We start from the raw sequence: 22,250 nt of genomic DNA on the forward strand, positions 1-22,250 counted from the left end.
ATATTTTCGGATATTGGAAGAATAAAGGAGAAAAATGACGGCTGATGAGCGGTATGTCAATCTGTGATAGAAAAATAGAAATTACAAAAATTAAGAAAAAGCCTTATGTGCCATGTTTTGTCCAACAAACACAAATGTTAGGTTGATTTGGATAGCGCAGCCAAATGGATGGCAGACATTAACTTAACGACCTGAAGAACTTCGCTGGCTTCAGTTTGGGAGTCACTGTGATGACTTTAATTTAAAATATTATTTTACACATGAAGAATTTTGTGCAAAACAGGCACAACTGCAGATTTTGCAGGAACGATAACTAAAAAGTTGCTTGCAACTTTTTCATTATAGTTTACATTCACATGTTTCTGTGTCATTTTGCTGTTTTTGCAGTTTGTATTTGCTTTTTGCCGGTGTGTTTATGAGCAAAAACCTATCCTATGTTAGTTTATTTAAAGACTTCTACAAAATACTTGCAAGCACATTTACAAAAAAGGATCCTTAAACCCTTTACTTTCTTTAATTTCCCCTTTAAATTTTTTTTAAGTCTAAGCTGTCTGACAGTAAGATATATATGTGGTAATCATGTTGTTCCAGGTCTTCATTTGTACTGTATGATATTTACACTGATGTTAATGTCCAAACCTAAAACTCCAAAATTTGTTATGGCTGCTGTGTGTCATCACATGGAAATATCTTTTGCATATTTCAAACACAGTTCCCTCATATGTAGCCAGACATAATTGGTATTACAATTCTGTGGGTTTAAACAGAGTTTGTTAGCCCAACATGACTTTCTTAAATTAAAGACTATAGTCTTCTCTTGCCCGAGAGATAATATTAGATTCATTTGAGTCTGACACTTAATTGAAAGTTAACTTTGGCTTTAAGAGGACATATAAAATGTCACTTAAACCCTTTTTATTGTCAACTCTGGAAGCCCAGGTCCACCAGCATGATAGAAAAATAAGATTCTCTCAGTCATTATAATGAGAAACATTCTGGAAATAATGACTTAGTATCTCAAAATGAAAAAAAAAAATCTGCAAAATAATGTCTTAGCATTGTTTCATTGTTATGTAATATCAAGGGCACATTCACACATCCACAAAATTAACTTTGGCGAATATTCGCCTCCCATTTACTTCCATTTAATGCAAACAGAGGGGTGACTAAAACACTAGCTTCTGGTAGCAGAGCAAATTTGCATCTCCACATCGCATGGAGTTTAACTTTGGTTAAAGCCTCAAACAATAGCAAAGAAGTACGTGTGGAGGAGACTATTGCCGTGTCTAACTAAGCAATATTTAAATATTGTTCGATATTGGCCATAAAAAGTGCAAACTTCCTCACGAGAGATTCTGAGAGGCTGGCAGTGAGTCGAGAGACAGCATGGAATGTAAGAAAATAGAATATGTACCAATGATATCATATTTTGCTGTATTTATTAGCAAGAATGAAAGAAAAAATGAATGTATTAGCGAGATAGCTATCATTAGCTAGCAAGCTAGCTTTTCCTGTGCATCACACCTGGCACTGCCCACATTCAGCATCACTATGGTCACTCAACTGCATTCGCTTAAGTGTGATGTACCCACGGTCAATATTTTAAATTTCTCATTATTTTGAAAGTCATTATTTTGAGTTAAGTTTCTTGTTATAATGACTTACAGGATTTTTTTTTTCACTGCATTGTCGGAAATGGGTTTCCATACGGCTCACCCCATATTAAAGTGAGTCACCATGCTCTTTAATACACTTCTGAATAACACTTACGGCCAAGGTCACAGTGTCCTCTAAATGATCTTTATCTGCGCTCTTTATCAGGAAACACAGATCTGTAGCAAATCCCAGGAAGAGTGTTTTCTATAACATTCACATCATTATGTTACTGAATCTTCGCTTCATGCATATGCATGCATATTTGTGCAGAAAGCGAGATAATGTCGCTGCATCCATCAGGCTGGGCTATAGTAAATCATCACTGTGTCATTGTGTTTGTTGGAAAGAGGGAGGGGGAGGCAGGAGGGTGGAGCCACCTGAAACCGCAGTATTTTTACAGTTCATAACAGATACAAAAAAATCTAAAATATTCTACGTCATATAGGAATTAATCAAAAACAGAACAAAACTTCAGCATTATACCTGAATAAATGCTGCCATACTGTGGACAACTCATACAATACGTGACATGCAACATACTGTGGTGAAGTGGTGAGCCACAAAAACACCATCAGTGTAAACAACGGGTGAAGGGTGTCCTGAGTTGAGAGCGTCCCGGCGTTTGTTAACACCTGGCGGAGTGTGATGATTGGTTGCATGGAGGATTTTAAGCAGGAGTAAGTAATGAGAGGGATTTTTACCAAACCACCAAGGATGAAGAAGACCATAAACAGGCGGCCCAGGGTGGTTTTGGCATAAACGTCTCCATAGCCAACAGTGGACATAGTAACCATGAGTAAGTAGACACATTCCCAGTAGGAAAGTGCCTGGGAATTTTGGAAGTTTTCCCAAGGATCCCCTGAGTTCTCCACCTGGAACAGAGGTCAAGATTTGTACAACAACCAGGAAAACACACAGAAGAAGTTTGACAATGTAATAAAAAATATGCACTAATAATATAACCAGCATGCTTTCCCCTTAAAGGTTCTGTATGTAACTTTTAGAAAATCCTTGTTATTAGTGACACTTCTCTCTGAGGTCGTTATGTTAATTTCAGTCAGCATCCTGTGGTCGGCGCTCCAGTGCTTGCATAAAGGAACACCTCGGCATTGGCCAAAACAGTGACAAACACGAGACTGTGTAGTGTAATGTACTGATTTACTGAAGACATATACTGTACCTTTTAGTTGACCTTTAAAAGATATGTGTTGAAGCAATATAATCTGTGCAACTGACAAATTACACATATTTCATGTATTCTTATGACACACACACTCACTGAGCACTTAAGCATTGTGGTGGAGAAGTACCTAGGACTCACTGTGAATCATTTCTAAAAATAGCATGAGGATGGGTTCAGAAAACACTAGTGGAAAATTAGGGGAATTACAGCTTGTCCTGAGAATGACCCTAGTAAGAGGAGGCGGTCTTAGATCTAGGAAAAACATTACTCAGCAGAAATATGACACCATTATGGTGGGAAAAAAGTGACTCAGCAGAGGTGGGATATCGTTACGATCAGAGCCAAGTGGGAAGGATTAAGGGAAAGAGATGACTCAGCAGAAATTCTACGATAAAAGAGCGAGCGCAAACAAAGAAACTTCAGTCTCGCTCCGGAGCTTGACTCATTGAGTTGTGATTTGTTTGTTGCCTGCGAGCTCATTAAACTCTGTTGCATCTGATTCTACGTTTCTCCAGTGATTTTTTGACCTCTGAGTATTTGAGTTTTTGATATCTAATGGAAGACAAAGAAAGTCCGTTTGGGAGGGGAAGAGCGAGGTCGCGAGCTTTCTGGCACGGCTCGAGACCTTGACTTTTTTGCTTCTACATAATTTGGCGAGCCAGCGTAGGAGGACGAGGAGGTCAGATCCTAAGATCGGGGGCGCTTGGCTGCACATCAGACGTACAGGTGGCCACCAGATGAGGTAAGCAGAGCCTTTTTTCTGCCTAAACCGGGTGCGTCTGAGGTGCAGTTGGGGGCCACTCAGGTCGGAGGTATTTGACAAATTCCTCTCCTAAAAGAACCTAAAATGTGATGTAAAAATTACTAACTAATAACACAACATTGGAACATAGCTGATATATTGCTGGAGACAACTGAATCTAGTGCAACACAGTGTGTGTGTGTGTGTGTGTGTGTGTGTGTGTGTGTGTGTGTGTGTGTGTGTGGAAGTTAGAGAGATAAACATGGAGAGTGAATGTGGGAGTGAGTGAGTGAGTGTGTGTATGTGTGTGTGGAATGTGGGGGAGTGAGCTAGAGAAACCAAGCAGGCAAAAGAAAGAGTGAATGTGTGTGTGCTGAATGTACGGTAATAAATGTAGTGAGGAATGTAGTAAGAGTAAAGTATTTAAAGTATTAAGAGTATTTAAAGTACAATAAGAGAAGAAAAGAGTACTCAAAAGCACATACGTGGATACCGCTGCCGGAACTTGCCAACACTCCCTTTAGCCTGTAGGGGCGGGGGTGTTGATGCCAGCCGGCAGGCTGCGCGGGCGGAGTGCTGGTAGTAAATTCGCGGATACCGCTGTTGGCTTGCCTAGTACACCCTGAGTGGGTGTGTCTAGGGAGACATCAGGTCTGCATAGGCGATTTACTCTAAAGAGATTAAAGGCCTAAAAGCTTCTGTGGATACCGCTGTTTTGAGGAAAGTGACCTCCCAGCCAAAAGGAGAGAGTCACCGTAGACAGAACAGGTCTGAACGGACAGATAGCTGATAACGTTGCAACCAGAGAAAACGAGAAAAAAGACAAAAAATAAGTCAAAAAAGTTAAACAGATCGATCAAAAGTGTAAAAATTGTAAAAATCTAACTGTAAGCTATAAAGTTCTTGTACATATATTGTAGTATATCTAGAAGTAAGTTGTAGTAAACACAATATAATCTATTCAAAGTAATGCATGAAGCGTTGTATAAAGTGTTGTAAATACAGTAAAGTGTTAAATAAAATGTAACTGTAAAAGACTGACAAATCATTGGGAGACTGACTTAACAGATAGTACAAAGGGAGGGGGTGAGGAATGCAGCCAGCAGAGTGAGGAACACAGCCAACAGAAGTGGGCTTATGCAAAAAGCAAAGCTTTGTTAAAATTTGATATTTTGGTTCTGACCTATTGGGTTAAAGGTCATTACAAAGAAAAGAAAAAAAGACATTTTGGGGCCTGAATGTTTTATCATAATCTGGTATCTGTGTTTGTTTTATGTGATTTGTTTCAAAGTTTTGTTACATGAGGTAGTTATTAACAGTGTCTCAGTGAAACAAAACCAGACAAGGGTAACCTAACGGTGTCAACAAATTGTCTGGGGACTGGAAACCTAACGGTGCCAACGAAAAGTCCACGTTTCACTGATTGAACCAGTTGCTCGGGTGAACTCCATACAAACTGGTTGGCTGTTAAGGGAGAATAAAAATAAATATCTGTTACTTTAATTTAATCTTATAGATAAATAAAATAAGTTATAAGTATAGTTTCATAAATAAATAGAATAAGTAATAAAATTATAAATAAAATAAGTTATAAGTATAGTTTTATAATAAATAAAATAAGTAATAAAATAAAGGAATAAGAAGTTGAGATCAAGCTGTTAAGAGCTGGGTGGAAGAAGGTGACAGCAGTAGTGATGAAAATTGGGCTGAGCAACATTGTGTGACTGATGGCATAGTAGATACCAGAGGCATAAAGAACACATTTCGGGTTAGAAAGAACCTACATAGACAACGAGGGTGAGAAGCAGTGGCAAGGCAGGCAAGACATTTGCTAAAACTTTGGATAGTTAATAAATTTACCAACTGAAACAAGTGAAGGCGAATTTCAGGTATACAGTGGGACGATTTTAAATAATTTGTGGACTCCCCGCTCTTTAGATCCACTGCTGCAATATTTGTGTGATGGTTATAAAAACAGACCTGTAGCTTCACTTCCTCTGAACCAGGTAATATTTCAAGATTTAGAGAACAGAGTGGAATTTAATCCAAGATTGCAGATTGTTGTCGTGCCTAGAAAAGCTAATTTGGGAGGAGATTGGTCACATAAATTAGAACATAACCTCTGAAGAAAAATAATACAAAACTGCCTTCACAGTAGGGAAATTACTAGCACTGATACATACAAAAGAAACAGACGAGCAACCACAAAATTCCCAGAGTGAGTAAAGTTAAACAAGGCTTCATGGGAGCCAACCAAGGACAGATGGAAAAAGGGTTTCTGACACCTATAGAGATAGTGATGACATAACACCCAGGTAGGAGAAACTGAATCCAACGCTGTGTGACTAAATGGCACAAAAGAACATCTAAAAATAGGAAAAAGAAAAAGAAAAAATCGTTGGCCTAAAGATGGAACCTTCAACCTGGCATGTTGCGACAAGGTGGATACAGAACTAAGACACACTGAGGCAAAAGACACTAAGGCGAGTTATAAGAAAAAGAACAAAAGGGTTAAAATAAAAAAAAGGGAGGTATTGGGGTGGTTTAGACAGACAGGGGGTAGGAAGCAAATGGTGCAAGTAGAGTACTGTAAGCATCCACAGGACCCACAGGACTCACAACCACCGCAAATGGTGCAAGCAGAGCGCAGCAAGGACACACAGGACCCCCAGGCACCGACGGATGTGACACCCACAGCCCCACCCCCGCATCACCACCACCATATCCACAAGACATATCACCATCAGAGACGGCACAATACCCACTACGCTCAGTAGGGAGGCAAGAGCAGCAACAACAATGGAAGGCCAAGTGGAGGAAGGTTCACAGTGACCTTGGCCAGGGATACAAAGACCGAGCAGATGAAAGAAGACGCTCCCCACACCGCAGAACACTGACAATGCAATGCCTCACATTACCACTACTGTTATCCACAATGAGCAGGTGGAAACAACGATAGCCAGAGGCCCCGAAGGGCAGGGTCGAGGCGAACCTAGGGAGGACCAGCAGGCTGAGGAGGATGGAGAAGGGGACCGAACCTTCCTCCAGGACCCCAGCCACCACAACGGCAAACCTATCAGCGAGCCGCACCTATCAGCAATCAGGCTCCCAGGAAATGAATACAGGATTTCCAGGAGTGAATCCTGCAGCGCCTAACAAGCTGTGCTGGGGTTGTTACCAGCCCGGCCCCAGCGCAAGGAGTGTCCGGTCAACCCATGGGAAGGTCCAGCAGAAAACTGGCTGAAAACGAGACAGGGTGCCCATGATAGGGTTGCCCGGAGAAGCCTGAAGGGGAAGTAATGTCACCAGTCATTTCATTACAGCCACACAACGAACCAACTATACCTGTTGTCATCCACGAACAAGCATATTCCTGTATGGTGGACACAGGGGCTACATATGGAAACACAAAAAAAAAAAAAAGACTCTATACACCCCCTCTCTAAGTCATCCATCAAGACCATAGGCTTCTCTGGGAAATCACAAGTCATACCAATGACAGAGCCTGTTTCAATGCTCATCACTGGTAAAGTCATCTTTGCACCCTACTCTACTCAACTCATACGCCAGTGAACCTTCTAGGCAGAGATATATTGTGCCCTCTCAAAACTAAGATCATGAGTACTCAAGATGGACTATATTTAGACTTCTCTGACAACCCCCCACAAAGCATGATGCCACAGCTGCCCGGGAACACCACAGAGACATCACAGGCGTCAGGTCTACTGGCTCCAACTGACATCAGAAGAGTCTCACCTCAAACAGACATGGACTCAGTGGGAACCATGGGTCAGGTTACATTTTGATACAACACATACTCCCAATCTGCCACTGCATTGCACGCTCATGTATGACGCGGACCAGACTCATGTACATTGTAAAGAATGCAGGGACACAGTGCAAAAAATAAATAAATAAATAAATAAATAAAAATAAAATAAAAAAGAAAATAAAAACCATGCCTGATCATTAGTGAAGACATGTATTCAGTACCTCAAGGTGTGGCGGCAGCCATCTGCCTCCCAGAAGAATTAGCAGGATGGTCACAGGTGCCAAATTCTGCACCACGTTACATTGATGATAGCAGAAAGTTATGAGTCTCATCATCTGGGCCCAATGGTCAGGCGTGCACTGCAGGTGCGAGAGTGGTTACCCACCAAGAACAAATACATCCACATTTCAGATGACAAACAATACATCAGAATCTCAACTAAGACAGGTGATGAAACAGTCGCAGACAAGGTACATGTAGATGGTACTACTCCCACACAGACAGCAGTCACAGAAGAACACGCACAATTGTTGAGTAAAGTTCCACCACATCTATGGACAGCACATAAAACTGATGTAGGTTTTCTTAATTGTAAAATTTATGGTGTGTGTCTGTGAATGATCTGTCTACCTATGTTTAAAATTTAGTTTTTTTTTCTTTGTATACAGGTCTCTCTAGAAAAAGAGATCCTGGTCTCAGTGTGGCATCTGTTTAAAGGATTAAATAAAATATATAAATAATTCTAGGGGGCCGAAAGATGATCAACAGAAATAAAACTGACAAAAAAACTGTTTCTGTTGCACAAAGTTCTTTTTTCAGACTTTTCTTCTAATTTCTTATTGGATCATTTTGTTTCTTCGGGACTCTTCAACTTAACCAAAAAACTTTTTAAAAAAAAATAAATAAATAAAAATCACTCTTCACCTATTGAAACCTGAGCAAACTGGCTTGGTTTCTTTCAGTGACATGGGAAAGATGCAAGAGGCAATGAGCAACACAAGACAAAATTACCCCAGAAAATTAGCAAGAAATTATTAAAAAGAGAAAATTAAAAACAAGAAAATTTAAGAAAAGAAGGAAGAAAAAAGAAAGAAAGGAAAAAAGAAAATAAAGTTAAAAAGAAACAAATAAACAAAGAAGTGATCTGGAAAACAAGCTTAAAAATGATAATAATTCTGTAACATAATTTTAAATATATCATAATTATAGTTTTATAGGCTATATATAGTTTTGCCTGGCTTTTTTCTTATTTTCCTAGCTTTTTTAAAAAGTTATTATTATTTTTTTGCAATGTGTAGAACGTTTCTTACCAAGTTGCTCACTGCCTTTTCCCCCATGTATTTGAAAGATATTGCACCAATGTGCGCAGGGTTCAAAGGTTCAAATACTTGCAATAGGCGTCTGAAAGCAGCACAGGGAAAGTGATGTCGCTCCTTGTTTCCAAGGGTAAAGTTGAACTAGTTGCAACTGGGAGACCCACAGTACAGTATATATGAGGTGACGAGGGCTCGCAAATAGACATTGCTTTGATTTAAAGGGGTCACAAGTTAAAAAGGCCAAACATGCAAAAATGTGATATTCGTCTGCAGTCTAATGAATAAACATTCAGGTGGAGCTTCTCTTTAAAGGAAATTTTGGAACTCGACTGCATATAAACACAACAAACTAATGACTGTCTCAAAATTGTGTCATTTTTTTCCCTTTCATCAAATTACAGTTCTTTTCAGTAAAATCCTTAAAAAATGATTAAAAGATTACAGACCTACAGGATGGAGTCGTGAGCCTCAAGTTAGGAATGGCAGCTTTTGCATTTGAGAAAATTTAGTGTCAGGGGACAGTTTAATACAGAAAGCTCAGGAGTTGAAATCTGCAACATGTGGCCACTAACTGAATGAATATCATATCTGGTAGTGTATTGTTCTGTTTACCTTACAATATTTAAAGGAGTTGCACTGGATTATTTTCACTGTCAGAGATAAATGTGCTGTTTGCATTTCAGGTCAGAATTTCAGCTTCAAAGTTCAGACTTTGCAGTAAAAACTTGTTGTTGTGTTTATTGGCTGCTGCATGAAACCATTTTCTATGCAACATCCAAAATGTGTGTCATGCTCGCACTCACATGCATCAATGTTAGCATGAGTAAATTAGCACATACTGTGTGAATATGTGCAAATATGTCCTGACAGGGCACCCGATGAAATATGGAGCTTTGATGAGAAGATAGAGCTGGACAGCTGCGAGCAGATGCTGCTGAGCAGGTTATGACCTCATCACCTGTTTAACCTCAGTTAAACTAAACGGTAAGTCAGTCACTAATCCTCCACGACCAACTGCTCACTGACCATATTGACTGGGATTAACAGAGATTTTTTTCTGCTGGAATTACATCTGATTATATTTTATATTCTGTATATTTTTTGTGGCTCAACAAAAATCTTTTCAGATTTGGATCTATAATCTAATATTCGGTCAGCTATGAGCATGAATGCTTTTTGTATTTGCTGCTCACAGTCTGGCAGGAAGTGCTGCGTTTTGGTTTGTGTGAAAAACAGAAAATAGAAGAACTGCAGAGTGTGTGCGTGTGTGTATGGCAGAGCAGACAACAAAAAGAGCAACACCTACACACACACTAACAGCATGGTAACAGTAACAACAGTAACAACAGAATCGCAGTAATGCTCGCTCTCTTTGACTCAGGAATTCTGGGAAATGCAGCCAAAACAATCATCAGCACCAAAACTAACACTTAGTTTGTTTTTAAATGTCACAGATTACAACTTTAAGGGCAAAATCTGATTACAGTTTAGAGGTAGGTTTCTACAAAACATATTATTGGCCGTAATATCAGTACTGTACAGAAAATATCCTAATGTCATATGAATATACAGCTTTGATGTAGGGCTTTTTTCTTCACTGTGGAGCTATTGAATTGTCAAGCATATACACTGGATTGATTTACATTACCTAAATGCATTTTAAGTGTGCACTGTACAGCTGTGTCAAGTGGGGAAAACAGAAATATTGGGACTCAGTATCGGCAGATACTCCATATCAAATGACTCGGCTCGAGATCAGGGGCAAAAACTTGATGGGGACATCCCTAAAAATAACTGATGGGTTGGTCTAGCCTTCATAACATCTATGACAACGTTTTAGCAAGCAAAAATAAAACCAGCATCACACCAAGCAGCTGAATTCTCCCTCAACTAACAACTCTTCTCATAACTGCGATTTAAGTGACTGCAAAATCTTTGAACCCAAAACATCACTGACACACCAAACAAAATGTAGTTGCAGTATATTGTACTAGTTCAGTGTAGAGCTGCGCAATTAATCAAATTGTTATTAAATCACAATATGGCCAAATGCTAATCCAAACTGCAGGAGCCGCAATTTTTTTGTCACAACATACCACTGTAAATTAGCACTGTGGTACTACAGAGATGCCCCAGCCTACATATCATACCCCAGACATAAGGAAGGGTGATTGTTCTGTACAGACCCCAACAAAAATGACATTATCATCACTTTTACATCACTTTTTTTAAGTAAAAATATAAAGACAAGAATAGCATTCTGGCTCAAATTGCAACTCATATCACATCCCAATAACTGTCAAAATATGACCCTTTTTTTGCATATCATGCAGCCCTTGTTCAGTGTCATTTACACAGTATTTTCCTCATATTTTGTTCAGCGTGTGGATTGATCTGAACACATCGTTCCATCGACACAGACCTAACAGATGCTCTGCAGGAGAGGAGGGGTCTGAGGGATTAATTTGTGACTTTTTTTTTTTTTTTAAACAACAGCAGGGTATCTATGTAGGAAAGTGAAGGACGGGCTTTATCAGAGAAGAATTAAAAGCAACAAATAGCACTAAAGCGGAGCAACAGCCAGTGTGCGTGACAATGGATTTTCAAAAGTTGAAAATAGGATACAAAAAAGCACTAGTTAAAAATTCTGCACAACATCATCACACAATAACTCAGAGACTGACATAATGATAAATGTGAGCGCAGGAGAGAAAATCAGAAATAATAAGTTATTAATTTGAGCTTGATTAAAAGCACCTACAGCAATAAAATGGCCAATAAAAATGTATTATTCCTCACAAACAAACAACTGTCAGCATAATGCAACTAACGACATGGACACCCTGTACTGCTGTTGAAAATCAAGATGACACTGTCATACTCTCATATGTCCACTAGATGGCACCAGCTACCAGCACTAGCTTGTTCTACTTTTGTTTTCACACTGAAAGTCACAGTACATCAGCCCAGGGAAAAAACACAGGCACGTTATGCAACTGTACCTATCAAGCTGTCATTCTGACTCTGAAGTTTCACTGCTGGGGTTGAGGTTTGTTCCTCAGCTGACAGGAGAAGAAAAAGCAGCTATAAAAACCTGTCATGCAGCAAAATAAAAACATCCCCATTAATCCTGTAATTCCTCACAGACCTCTCCGAGTGATGAGCTTCACACATTTAGCAGATTGACTTCTATTCTAGCGCTTGAGCCCCAAACAAAGCCTATTACCTCTTTTTTTTTTTTAATCCATTCGTATACTTTTCCATCACAGCGTGATTCATTCGAGTGTTATTACAGGTGTGCTGGAGAGCTCTGCAGCAGAGGTGAAGGGCGTGTGAATGACACCAGCAGCACAATGCCCCCTGCCCACAACACATGGCCGAAGACACAGATTACATTTCCATTTAAATCGACTTGCCTAGATGCAAGTTTAAATGGCACACCAGATGACAGCCATACAATATTTGATAGTGTTGTCACGCAAACAAGCATTAGTTTGACGAGTAAAGCTTGTAAAGCTTCTGAGTCACCATGCTTTTCAGTTTTCATGCTGTGCTGTAGCAGAGGTTTTAATTTGATGCAGTGTTTCCACGGTAATAGTGACGATCACTCGAACTCCTCATGCACGTCATGCAAAAGTTCATGTCATGACAAAATTATCAAACTTATATGGCTAATGTTGCAGGTGTGCCGATGTCAAAGACCACAAAATACAAAGAGCTTCTGATTTTGCAGCTCTAGTGACATGCTGAAATTATGTGGTGCATTCACTGACAGCTGCTAGACTCGTTAAATCCACTGGGCGGCAGCACAGGCTCCTGGGAAATACAAGCCCAAAGATCCACTGTGATGCACGGCCTGTTTATAGGCCTGTGTGAGCGTCCTTACCGAGCCAGCTCCTGTTCAGGTACACCGACACAAACACCGGAGGAACCGTGAAGAAGTCCACCACCGAGTTCACCTCCAACCAGAACCACAGCTTGTCATTGGCAGCAATGAACTGGTGAAAATTAGGAGTTAAAGATGAGATTCACTGTGCACGGGTACACATACAAGAGTGTAAGTAACCAACACTTCTTCCATCTAAACTGACAGTGTTAAAGATTTAGGGGGATATAGTGGCATCTAGCGGTGAGGACTGCAGATTGCAAACAGTTGAAACTTCTCCCGCTTAGAATTTCTTCAGTGTTCATTGTCCAGGAGGTTTTTACCTCTCCAATTCAAGCTGGTGTTTGGTCTGTCCATTATGGACTACTGTACGAACATGGCAGTACAACATGGCAATCTCCTTGGACAAGATCCCGCTCCATATGTAGATATTAACAGCTCATTCTAAGGTAACAGAAACACAACTGTTCTCATTTTAGGTATTTATACACAAAAGAAAACATACCTATTATTCATTCATTCATTCATTTTCCTAAACTGTTTATCCTGTTAGGGGTTGCGGCGGGGGGGCTGGAGCCTATCCCAGCTGACATTGGGCGAGAGACGGGGTACACCCTGGACAGGTCACCAGACTATCACAGGGCTGACACATAGAGACGGACAACCATTCACGCTCACATTCACACCTACCGACAATTTAGAGTGTTTTCACATGTAGTCCTTTTTAAATGAACAACAACAGTTACAGGCCAACATGGTTTCGTCTGTTTTTTCAAGCGTCCCAGTGCAACAGCATGTGATCTAGAGGGCTAAATACAACTGCAAAGAGCAAAGCGAACCTTGGAGTGCTTTGTGTCCACAAGGCACAGGTTAAGTGACCCACACAGCGGGCTTGAAGTGAACCAAACTCATACCTGAGTTCACTTCACTTCAGAGGGGTCTGAGTTCTCTTGGAGTGTTCACATAGAGGGCTGAAAAGGACCATGTGTGGAAACACCAATGGAGTCACCACTTAATCTACATGTCTTTGGACTATGGGAGGACGGATTACCTGCAGAAAACACAAGATGACATGGGGAGAACAAGCAAACTCCGCACAGTCGGGCTTCCCCCACCCCCAGCGTTTAAACCCCCCACTGTGACGCCTATACTTATTATATCACATCCCATTTCTGCCAATAGATCCCCCTAAGTCTTCCACACTGGACCTTTAAAATGATGGCAACTTCAGCTTTACTTACACGGAGGCCGAAGTACAGCAAGAAGAAAACGTTGAACGCCATGTCAATCTGCAACGTGAAGTCTTTGTAGAAGTTCTGACAGGACTCGATCGGACTATCAGAAAGAGAGAAACACAGAATGTTAATGTCTTACAAATGCTGCCACTCAGGTGAGGAAAGGGTTGGTAAAATGCAAATATATCAACAGTATAAAAAAGCATAAAGATGCATTCTTCTTTTCCTTTTTCCATTTCAAAGATTTCCAAAAGAAGAGGAACTTAAGTGTTGAAAAAAGTGCAATAGTTGGTATTTTCCAATGGTTTTTCTGTAGAGAAAGGACATGCATTAATTGTCACACAAGCAATAACTTGTCGAGATACCTGATTAACCCTTAAATAACTGCAAAACAATCTGTTCAGAATCATGTTCCAGGTGAAAGATTGCATCATGAAAATGGTGCCGTTTTCCTTTAAGGCCTGCATTTCCAATCTCATAAACAACATTTCGGATGAGAAATTAAAGTCAAACCATGATGGAAATGCAGAGCCAAGGCAGTAGTTTAAGGGTTAAAGATGCATGCAGGGTTCATGTCTTCTTATGAAATCAGGCAGCCATAGCAAATGCTAGCAATGCAGTGAAGTCTCACCCTTAAAAAGCTTGTATCTGGCACTAAGAATTCAAATAAAGAGAAATGATTAACCAAGTGAATGTGACTGTAGGTTAGTAGGACTGTGTAATAAATATATGATGACCTGGAAGTTAAAAGATTTCCTCTCAAAATATTATTCACACCTAAAATGAAAACACAGGTTTACTGGACATTCAAAGTTGAACAAGGCGGTGGAGAAAGACAGTTAGTTTACTTGGTGTACAGCTGTGATGTGGAATAAATGTTTCATTAATGTATATTTTAAACAAATAATTGAGTGACACAAATAAAAATATAACAGATTTTTCTGATGGTTATTTGTATTAGTGATGAAACAATTAGTCGATGAATCAATTAGCTGTTTGTTCAAATAGCAAAATTGTTGTAAATTAATTTTCTGGCAATCATGTAAGGGTCGAACTTCACCTTCAGTTACCAGCCTGTATCTAGGGATGACTAGTGAAGGATGGCTTGAGGATCTCAGGTCATGACTTGGAGCACAGGTAGTCAGAAGCTCAGCTATATATCTGGGGGTTAAACCATGTTGAGCTTTAAAGGTTATTAAAATAATCTTAAAACCAATTCTGAAGTTAACTGGCAACCAGTAGAGGGAGGCAAGGATTGGGGAGATATGTGACGTCCACTTATAGTGCTTGTTTTTGTCACTGACAGGCTCAGATTGTTACTCTAAGTGTCTGACAGCTACCCCTTTGTTATATATTACGATATTTTTTTGTTTGACCAGAAACAGCCCCGAAATTACTATCCCCAAATCCACCAGACTCCATTTAAATTAACAGTAATTCTATCATTATAAAACATCCTTCGTTCGAAATCGACAGAAACAAAGTAAAAGTTACAAAAAACATATTGATTAGTCTTTCTGCTGTTCCAACAATAACCAGCTCTGGTCTGGTTGAAATAAATCCTTAAATCACCCAGTTAGATGTGAAAACTTTGCTGCTTTTTACACCCTAAAATGACTTTTTATTATCAATCAATCAATCAATTTTATTTATACATTATATTGTCTGAATTTAACATCAGGAAATTGGTGCTCATCCAGGTTTTTATGTCTTTAAGGCAATTATGAAGTTTAGTTAATTGATTACTTTCTTCTGGCTTCATAGATAAATACAACTGTGTATCATCCGCATAACAATGGAAATTTACAGAGTGATTTCTAATGATGTTACCTAAAGGAAGCATATATAGAGTAAATAGGATTGGTCCGAGCACAGAACCTTGCGGAACTCCAAAACAAACTTTAGTACCTAAGGATGATTCATTATGAATGTGAACAAACTGAAAACAATCAGATAAATAAGATTTAAACCAGCTTAGTGCAGAACATTTTAGGCCAATTAAGTGATCCAGTCTCTGCAGCAGAATTTGATGGTCAATAGTGTCAAACGCAGCACTAAGATCTAATAAAACAAGTACAGAGACGAGTCCTTTTTCTGAAGCAATCAGAAGGTCATGTATAATTTTAACTAGTGCTGTCTCAGTGCTATGATGCACTCTAAATCCTGACTGAAATTCCTCAAATAAATTATTATCATGGAGAAAATCACACAGCTGGTCTGTGATTACTTTCTCAAGGATCTTTGAAAGAAAGGGAAAAAGAGTAAAATGCTTAGCTATCATTGTTATTACTACATTTTAAAATAATCTTTAAGAATTATTATAATTTTTAAGTACTCATTGTGGGTCATTTTCTTGTTTGTTTGTTTTTAATTTTCTCTTTTCACCAATTTCTTGCCTCATTTTTTTGGGGTCACTTCTTTCCTTGCTCATTGCCTTCTTCCCATGTTCTTAAAAGAAATCAAGCCAATTTGCTTGGTGTTCAAAGGGTTAATAGAGGCTGGTGATTTTTGAGGCTGTTAAACAAAAAGGATCCTACTGTTTAACAAAAAGGTCTATCTCTGTATGGCTCCTTTTCATAATGTTATCAGACACAAAGTAATAACTGAGCCAGTCACTGGAAAAACAACATACTTTTAATGGACATTGATGTACATTGAGGGTGCACAAAGTGGTTATATTATAGCTGCTGCCATCTACAGCACTCTCACTCAATAGTGGAGCAACTTCAAAAATTGTTGTTCATATTAGTCATGTAGACACAAAAACATGGGAAAATAGGGTCCAGGTTAAAAAACACAAAACACTAAAGATACCCTTTAGGTTGTTTATTAAACCAAACATCTGATGGTTGTGACCTCTCATGTTTTTATATCATAGGTTTTATATCATAATTGATTATCTTTAGGTTTTGGTCTGTCAGTAAGACAAAACTAGGCATCACCTTGGACTCTGGGAACTTGTTTTTCACTATTTTATGAGATTTCTTTACACAAAACAATCGATTGATCAAACAGAGCAATCATTTATAGAATTCATAATGAAAATAATCATTAGTTGCAGCCCTAAAGCAGTGGTTCCCAATGTGGGGGTCAGAAAAAGCACTAAATCCACAGTATATTTCTGCAACACAAAGTTGTGTTTGTGTTTCAGTATATTATGATTTTTCTGTTATCTTTGCTTCTCATGTAAATTACTGGATCATTTCACCTCATCAGTCCTTTAAAAGTGACACAAATAAAGGAATCTGATGAGGAAAATCACTCTTTGGCTAATTCTTCAATATTCTTGGACATATGGTACTAAAAGAAGGGCAGCAAATAGATATTGCTTCGTTCTAACAAGGTGAAAAGGTTGGGAGCGAGCCACTTCTCTAAAGCACAGGTTAGTGTGAGTCATGTCCTTCTTGCAGCATGTTAGTGATAAGCAGGTCCCTCTCACACATTTAGTTTGTTGTTAGTCTCCTCTCTGCAGGATCCCTACACTTACATTCACAAGCTCCACTGATGCAGACCACATCACTCAACAGCAACAATCTCCCTTGTGCTGTTTAATACCTCTCGGATTAAAGCAAATTGCTTTTGTAATGTAAAAAAAAAAAAAAAAAAACTCATAAAGTCCCTTTGATAAAACACTGTCCTCCTGGAGCTGGAGTGAGGTAACCGTAAAATACCTCGGGGATTATTCTGAACTGATCTGATGCACAGCGCTGACACTCAGTTCATGATCAGGAGGTCAGGGATGTGATGAGGAAATGTCACATCTTCATCAGCCGTCACATGTCGTCCTGAGTCTAATGGATAAAAATCCTTACCAGCAGACGGTGTATTACTCCAGCTAGGCCATGCTATTTTAACCCTCAAGTGTAAAGTTGACTTATTGTTGCACTGCATTTGGATGCATATAAAGAACCTACTGTAAAAGCTGCTGGATTTCATTGGTCAAACTATGGGTAAAGAAGACGAACTGGTTAATCTTTTGTTTGTACTCTAATTGAAGTTGTCCTCCTTTTGTTGCATCGTCTCATCTCCTCAGCAAGTGTTGCATGTTTGTTTTCTCCTCCTTTATTCGACCCCAGAAGAACATTTAAAATAACTGTTACATTCATGTGTCTTGCATCTGAATAATTTCTCCGAAAACTACAATCAAGACATAGAAAATCACCCGTCTTCTCTCAGGCATCTCTAAGAATAGTCCCAACACGTTGGATAGTTCTGCCCTGATTCACTGTAATGACACGTCAGCCCGGCAAATCCCTGTCATAGCAGGGTGACAGACCATATAGTGTGGAGGCAGGCCTGCTGTGCTAAATAATTGAGTTCAAGTAGACCTGGTTTGGAGGAGGACTGTTATGGATCACAAACTGTCCTTGCCCACGGTCGCTCTGGCGTCTGCCTCTCTCCGTCCCTCATTCGATTCAGATCAAACAGGACTGACCAACTCACATGGAGGGGCCTTCATGCTGTCTGATGGCAACCACACGTGTATGGAGCTACATTTGTTTCTTTATTATTCAATCAAACAGAGTAGGTTTTGCAATCAAAAAAGGATTTGAGAGCAAAAGTATCAACATTGCAATCAAAAAATGTTTTATTGCAAGTAAATAATGATTGATTAAAAAATGCAAATCCTAAAGTTTTGTTTGCGAGTCATTTCTTTTTTGTTTGCAAGTCAAAAAGCCTTGCGAGTAAAAAGTTGAACCTAGTGGGCAGGGCCTAAACTGAAAGCTGTAAGACACGTCTTTAATGGCCAGTCTCAATCGGAATGACAGCCTGCAAAGCATTTTTCTTCTTCTTCTCTCGGTTGGCGGATTGCAAACAATTCAAAGGTTAATACCGCCCCCCAAAAACAATATGGCGGGCTGGCTGGTAACAAACAACTCAAATTACAGTTAAACAGTAAACTAAAATATGTTTCTGATAACATTTTAGGTGAGAAACACAGCAACAGAATCTCTGTACATATCTGATTAGCACTGCTTAGTTTTACCGTCTGATCTCAGATTTTTCAGCCTCCTTTTTTACAATACAGGAAACAGTGTGGTGCCCACTTCCTGTTTACAAATTCTCTTATTACAGCCAAACAGTGCAGTAAAATATGATTCTGAAGACATTTTAGATGAGATTTTGGCAATACAGTAACAGGATCTTGGTTTAGGTTTGATCAACACTGCTGAGTTTTAATGTTCCACTGATCGAAGTTTGGTCTGAGCTTGAAAGGAAGAGAGTGAGGGGCAGGTCCCTCTCTCAATCCAATGTTATCCTCTTTGGGTCTACAATCTGTTGAGCAACAGCCCTAAAGAAAAATCCACTGGATGAGTTATTATATGATACAAAGCTGGTTGAAAGTATCCCTTTAGCACAAGCAGCTGGGCAAGAGTTTTGCCTGATTAAGTCAACAATTAGAAAATCTTTCTTTTAAAGCTTTACCAATTTAAGAATGACAATTCTACAGTTTTCTGGCCTCTTTTATTTCACAGCTATGGTTTACAGCTTACTATAGCATCATGGTTAAAGCTCAGTGCCATTTTCAAACTGTTTTCGAATGCAGCAGGAATCTGTTTTCAGCGGGGAAAAAAATCTGATAAACACAGTGCAAGCTCCCTGATCAGCACCAAATGGCAGACCAATGTTTAGTGAGTGACTAGCTGAGGTAGAAAGTGAGAAAGTGAAGCAGAGACAAAGAGACAGATACTTTTCTCAGGAGTTGGTGGAGACTAAAACAGAGCTTTCACACTTGTGGTTTGGTTCATTTGGTCTGCACCAGAGGTTACAAATGATACCTTGTTGTTCTGGTTCGGTCATGTTGACACTGACTTTTGCAAACAAACCAAAATAGTAAACGTGAAGTTCTACCGACAGACCGGTAACTAACTGATTGGACAGTTGTGGCATTTGATTTCCCCAAATGAGTTCTGACGAAGCAGGATAACAAATTCCAGGAACTGGCGGTTGTTAATGCAGCAGCACTTTAATGCTTCTAAAGTGTTTATATTTATGTTCTCTGGTTTCACAAAGAGCTCATAGAGAAATAACTGATTGTGAGCATTATTATTAGGCTGTTATTAGACTGCAAATCAATTGCATCTTATGAATAATGACTAACAGAGACAAAATGAAAAGAAAGCATCTTGTACAGGAATGATTTGGGGCTAAATACTGTTGGATCACAGGCACACACTCTTTAATGGACTTAATGAGCTGACAAAGTACAAGGAGTCGGATACAATGATGGCAGTTTTCACTGACCTGCATGTGTATTACCATGTTTACATGTATGCACTAGCATAAATAAGCTATGGGATATTTGTGGCCTTTATCAGGATCAATTATGAGATTGCAGACAGATTTCATAATCAGCAGATGGATTCATTGGTTTATCTGTTGCTTATATTCTGCTAAAATCACATATTTGCCATCATGAAATCCAGTGGTTGCTTTGTTTTTTCTCACACTAGAGTTCATTTGGAAGCAGACTTAGACCCATCTTTTCAAGCATTCTCGGTTTGGTTGTTTGGTCCACACCAGGATTTAGGATGCTTTCAGACCTAGAGTTGTCTTGCTTTGGTCCGAATCAGGGACTAATTTTGTTACAAAGTTATATAACTGCCTGGAGATGGTTCGTGTTCTCATGTTAGCATTTACAAGTAGACCAGATAAAATGCCTTGCACGAGAAAGCTGCTCTTGATTGGTCAGAATTTCCATGTGGGAAAAATCCAGGAAGTAAACAAAACGTTGAAGAAGAGTACACTTGCAAGATAAATGCGACACTTTCTAATGTCACAATGGAGGGACAACTATGCAGGTTGATTTTAGCGCTGCTCATCGTGGACTATATTGCTGTCATTGTTCATTTTAGTCAAACCATGCAGTTTGAAAACGAGGCGCGGCTCCAACTAGAAAACAATGTTTTGATGCATTGGATGTGCCGATTGTGCATATTAAGGCAGTACAGGAGGAGGTGCACATTAATAATCCTCCAGGACTGTAACATGCTCATGTTTAACCCAAACAATGTGTCATGTGACTGCAGTTGGTTCACATCCAGGTCGGAACACGTTCTCACCACAAACGAACTGCACCAGAGTTCATTTGTAACCGGATCAAGACACCTCTTCAAGAAGGTCTCGGTCCGGTTGTTTTGGTGGGCATTTGAGTGTGATTGCTGTGTTCACACACATGTTGCTCCTTTTTGTGGCAACTTTTCACCTTTCACCTTTATATGGTAATGATAACGCGTAAAGGTTGTGTTTAAAGAATGCTACTCTGCTTCCAAGTGGCCAAAAAAAATCAGTTTAAGCATTTAAATTAGGTTATCAATCAGAATTTGTACAAAGACTTGTGCTGAGTGGGATATTTCAGATGTGAATAATAAGCTTGCCAGGAAAAAACTATACATGGACACTAGATTTAACTACTGTGACAACTTTAGGAAGATTATAGGCAAGTGTTGTGGCTTGTTGTGAAGTTTTTTTGCCCCCCAGTGGCCAAATTCAAATTAATTTAACTTAAATATCTTAAACAAGAGTCTGATCAAGTATTTAACACCAGCTTTAAATACTCAGTTTGTTGAGTACTCATTGTTGAGGTGCAACACCCAGCTCTACTTTAACATTGATGAAACAAAGAACAGGGTGTCTTACAAAGTACATGGAAGCATAGGGTGAAAAGTAAGACACAGCTCTCTGAAGTAAAACTCCCCTGGGACCTGAGCAGCTTCTTCATCCCAGTGCAGCTCGTAGCTTGAGCTCTCGTCTATGAATCTAAGTGGGTCTTGCTGCGTTGACGTCTCTCTCTGTGTCGCTTCCAGCCAGGTCAGCCTGTCCGTCATATGACAGCCTCAGCAGCCCCGCAGGACTAATTACAGGAAGGGCTGTATCTGTTACAGTCTGCTGCCACTTAGAAGCACGCAAGAGAGCAGCTAACTGGCTGCTCTTTGGCTTTAAGTACTGGGCTTGTTGGACTGACAGGTCGTGAAAAAATACAGTCTGAATAATAGAAAGACCTGGACAAGACTGAATAAAAAGTGAGACAAAGAGCGTTGTAGAGGAATATGAATATAAGTCATCGAACAGGTGCTGCGGCATCATACCTCATTGTGTATTTAACAATGCCCTTTCTTGAGCGTGAAAAGGTTAAAGACAGAGGTTGTAGGTCATCCTTCATCAGGTGAAAAGGTATCAGGCGTCGCTACAAACAAGTTTGGAGAACAGGAGGCCACAGATGGCACTGGTGAGGATGTAACTCTACCTGAGCTTGTCCAGTTAATGAAATGAGATCATGCTCGCAGACCACATCAGAGCAGGCCAAGCCCTCAGCTGTACGCACTCTTATGAAATAACAAATAACCTGCACGCCTGCCTCCAGGACCATGAGCCAGATTACACAAGTTTACAGTCTATTTTCTCCTCTCTGCTTTAACATTACTCCCAGCGGAGCGGAGACTCCCTCTGGGGTTTGAT

The 22,250-nt window shown here is 39.6% G+C and overlaps 1 protein-coding gene across 1 annotated transcript in view; it reads right to left on the bottom strand.

Moving 5' to 3' along the window:
• Positions 1-22,250, bottom strand: part of LOC125881277 (calcium-activated potassium channel subunit alpha-1-like) — a 148,850-nt gene that overhangs the window by 53,814 nt on the left and 72,786 nt on the right. The window contains exons 4-8 of the mRNA XM_049564364.1: positions 13,797-13,890; positions 12,538-12,667; positions 6,922-6,974; positions 6,495-6,671; positions 2,358-2,528 (exon numbers count right to left, since the gene is read on the bottom strand). Coding sequence (XP_049420321.1) covers positions 2,358-2,528; positions 6,495-6,671; positions 6,922-6,974; positions 12,538-12,667; positions 13,797-13,890 — 625 coding nt within the window. The remainder of the gene's footprint in view (positions 1-2,357; positions 2,529-6,494; positions 6,672-6,921; positions 6,975-12,537; positions 12,668-13,796; positions 13,891-22,250) is intronic.

This window comes from Epinephelus fuscoguttatus, linkage group LG20 (genome assembly GCF_011397635.1).
Source record: "Epinephelus fuscoguttatus linkage group LG20, E.fuscoguttatus.final_Chr_v1".
Lineage (NCBI taxonomy): Eukaryota > Metazoa > Chordata > Actinopteri > Perciformes > Serranidae > Epinephelus > Epinephelus fuscoguttatus.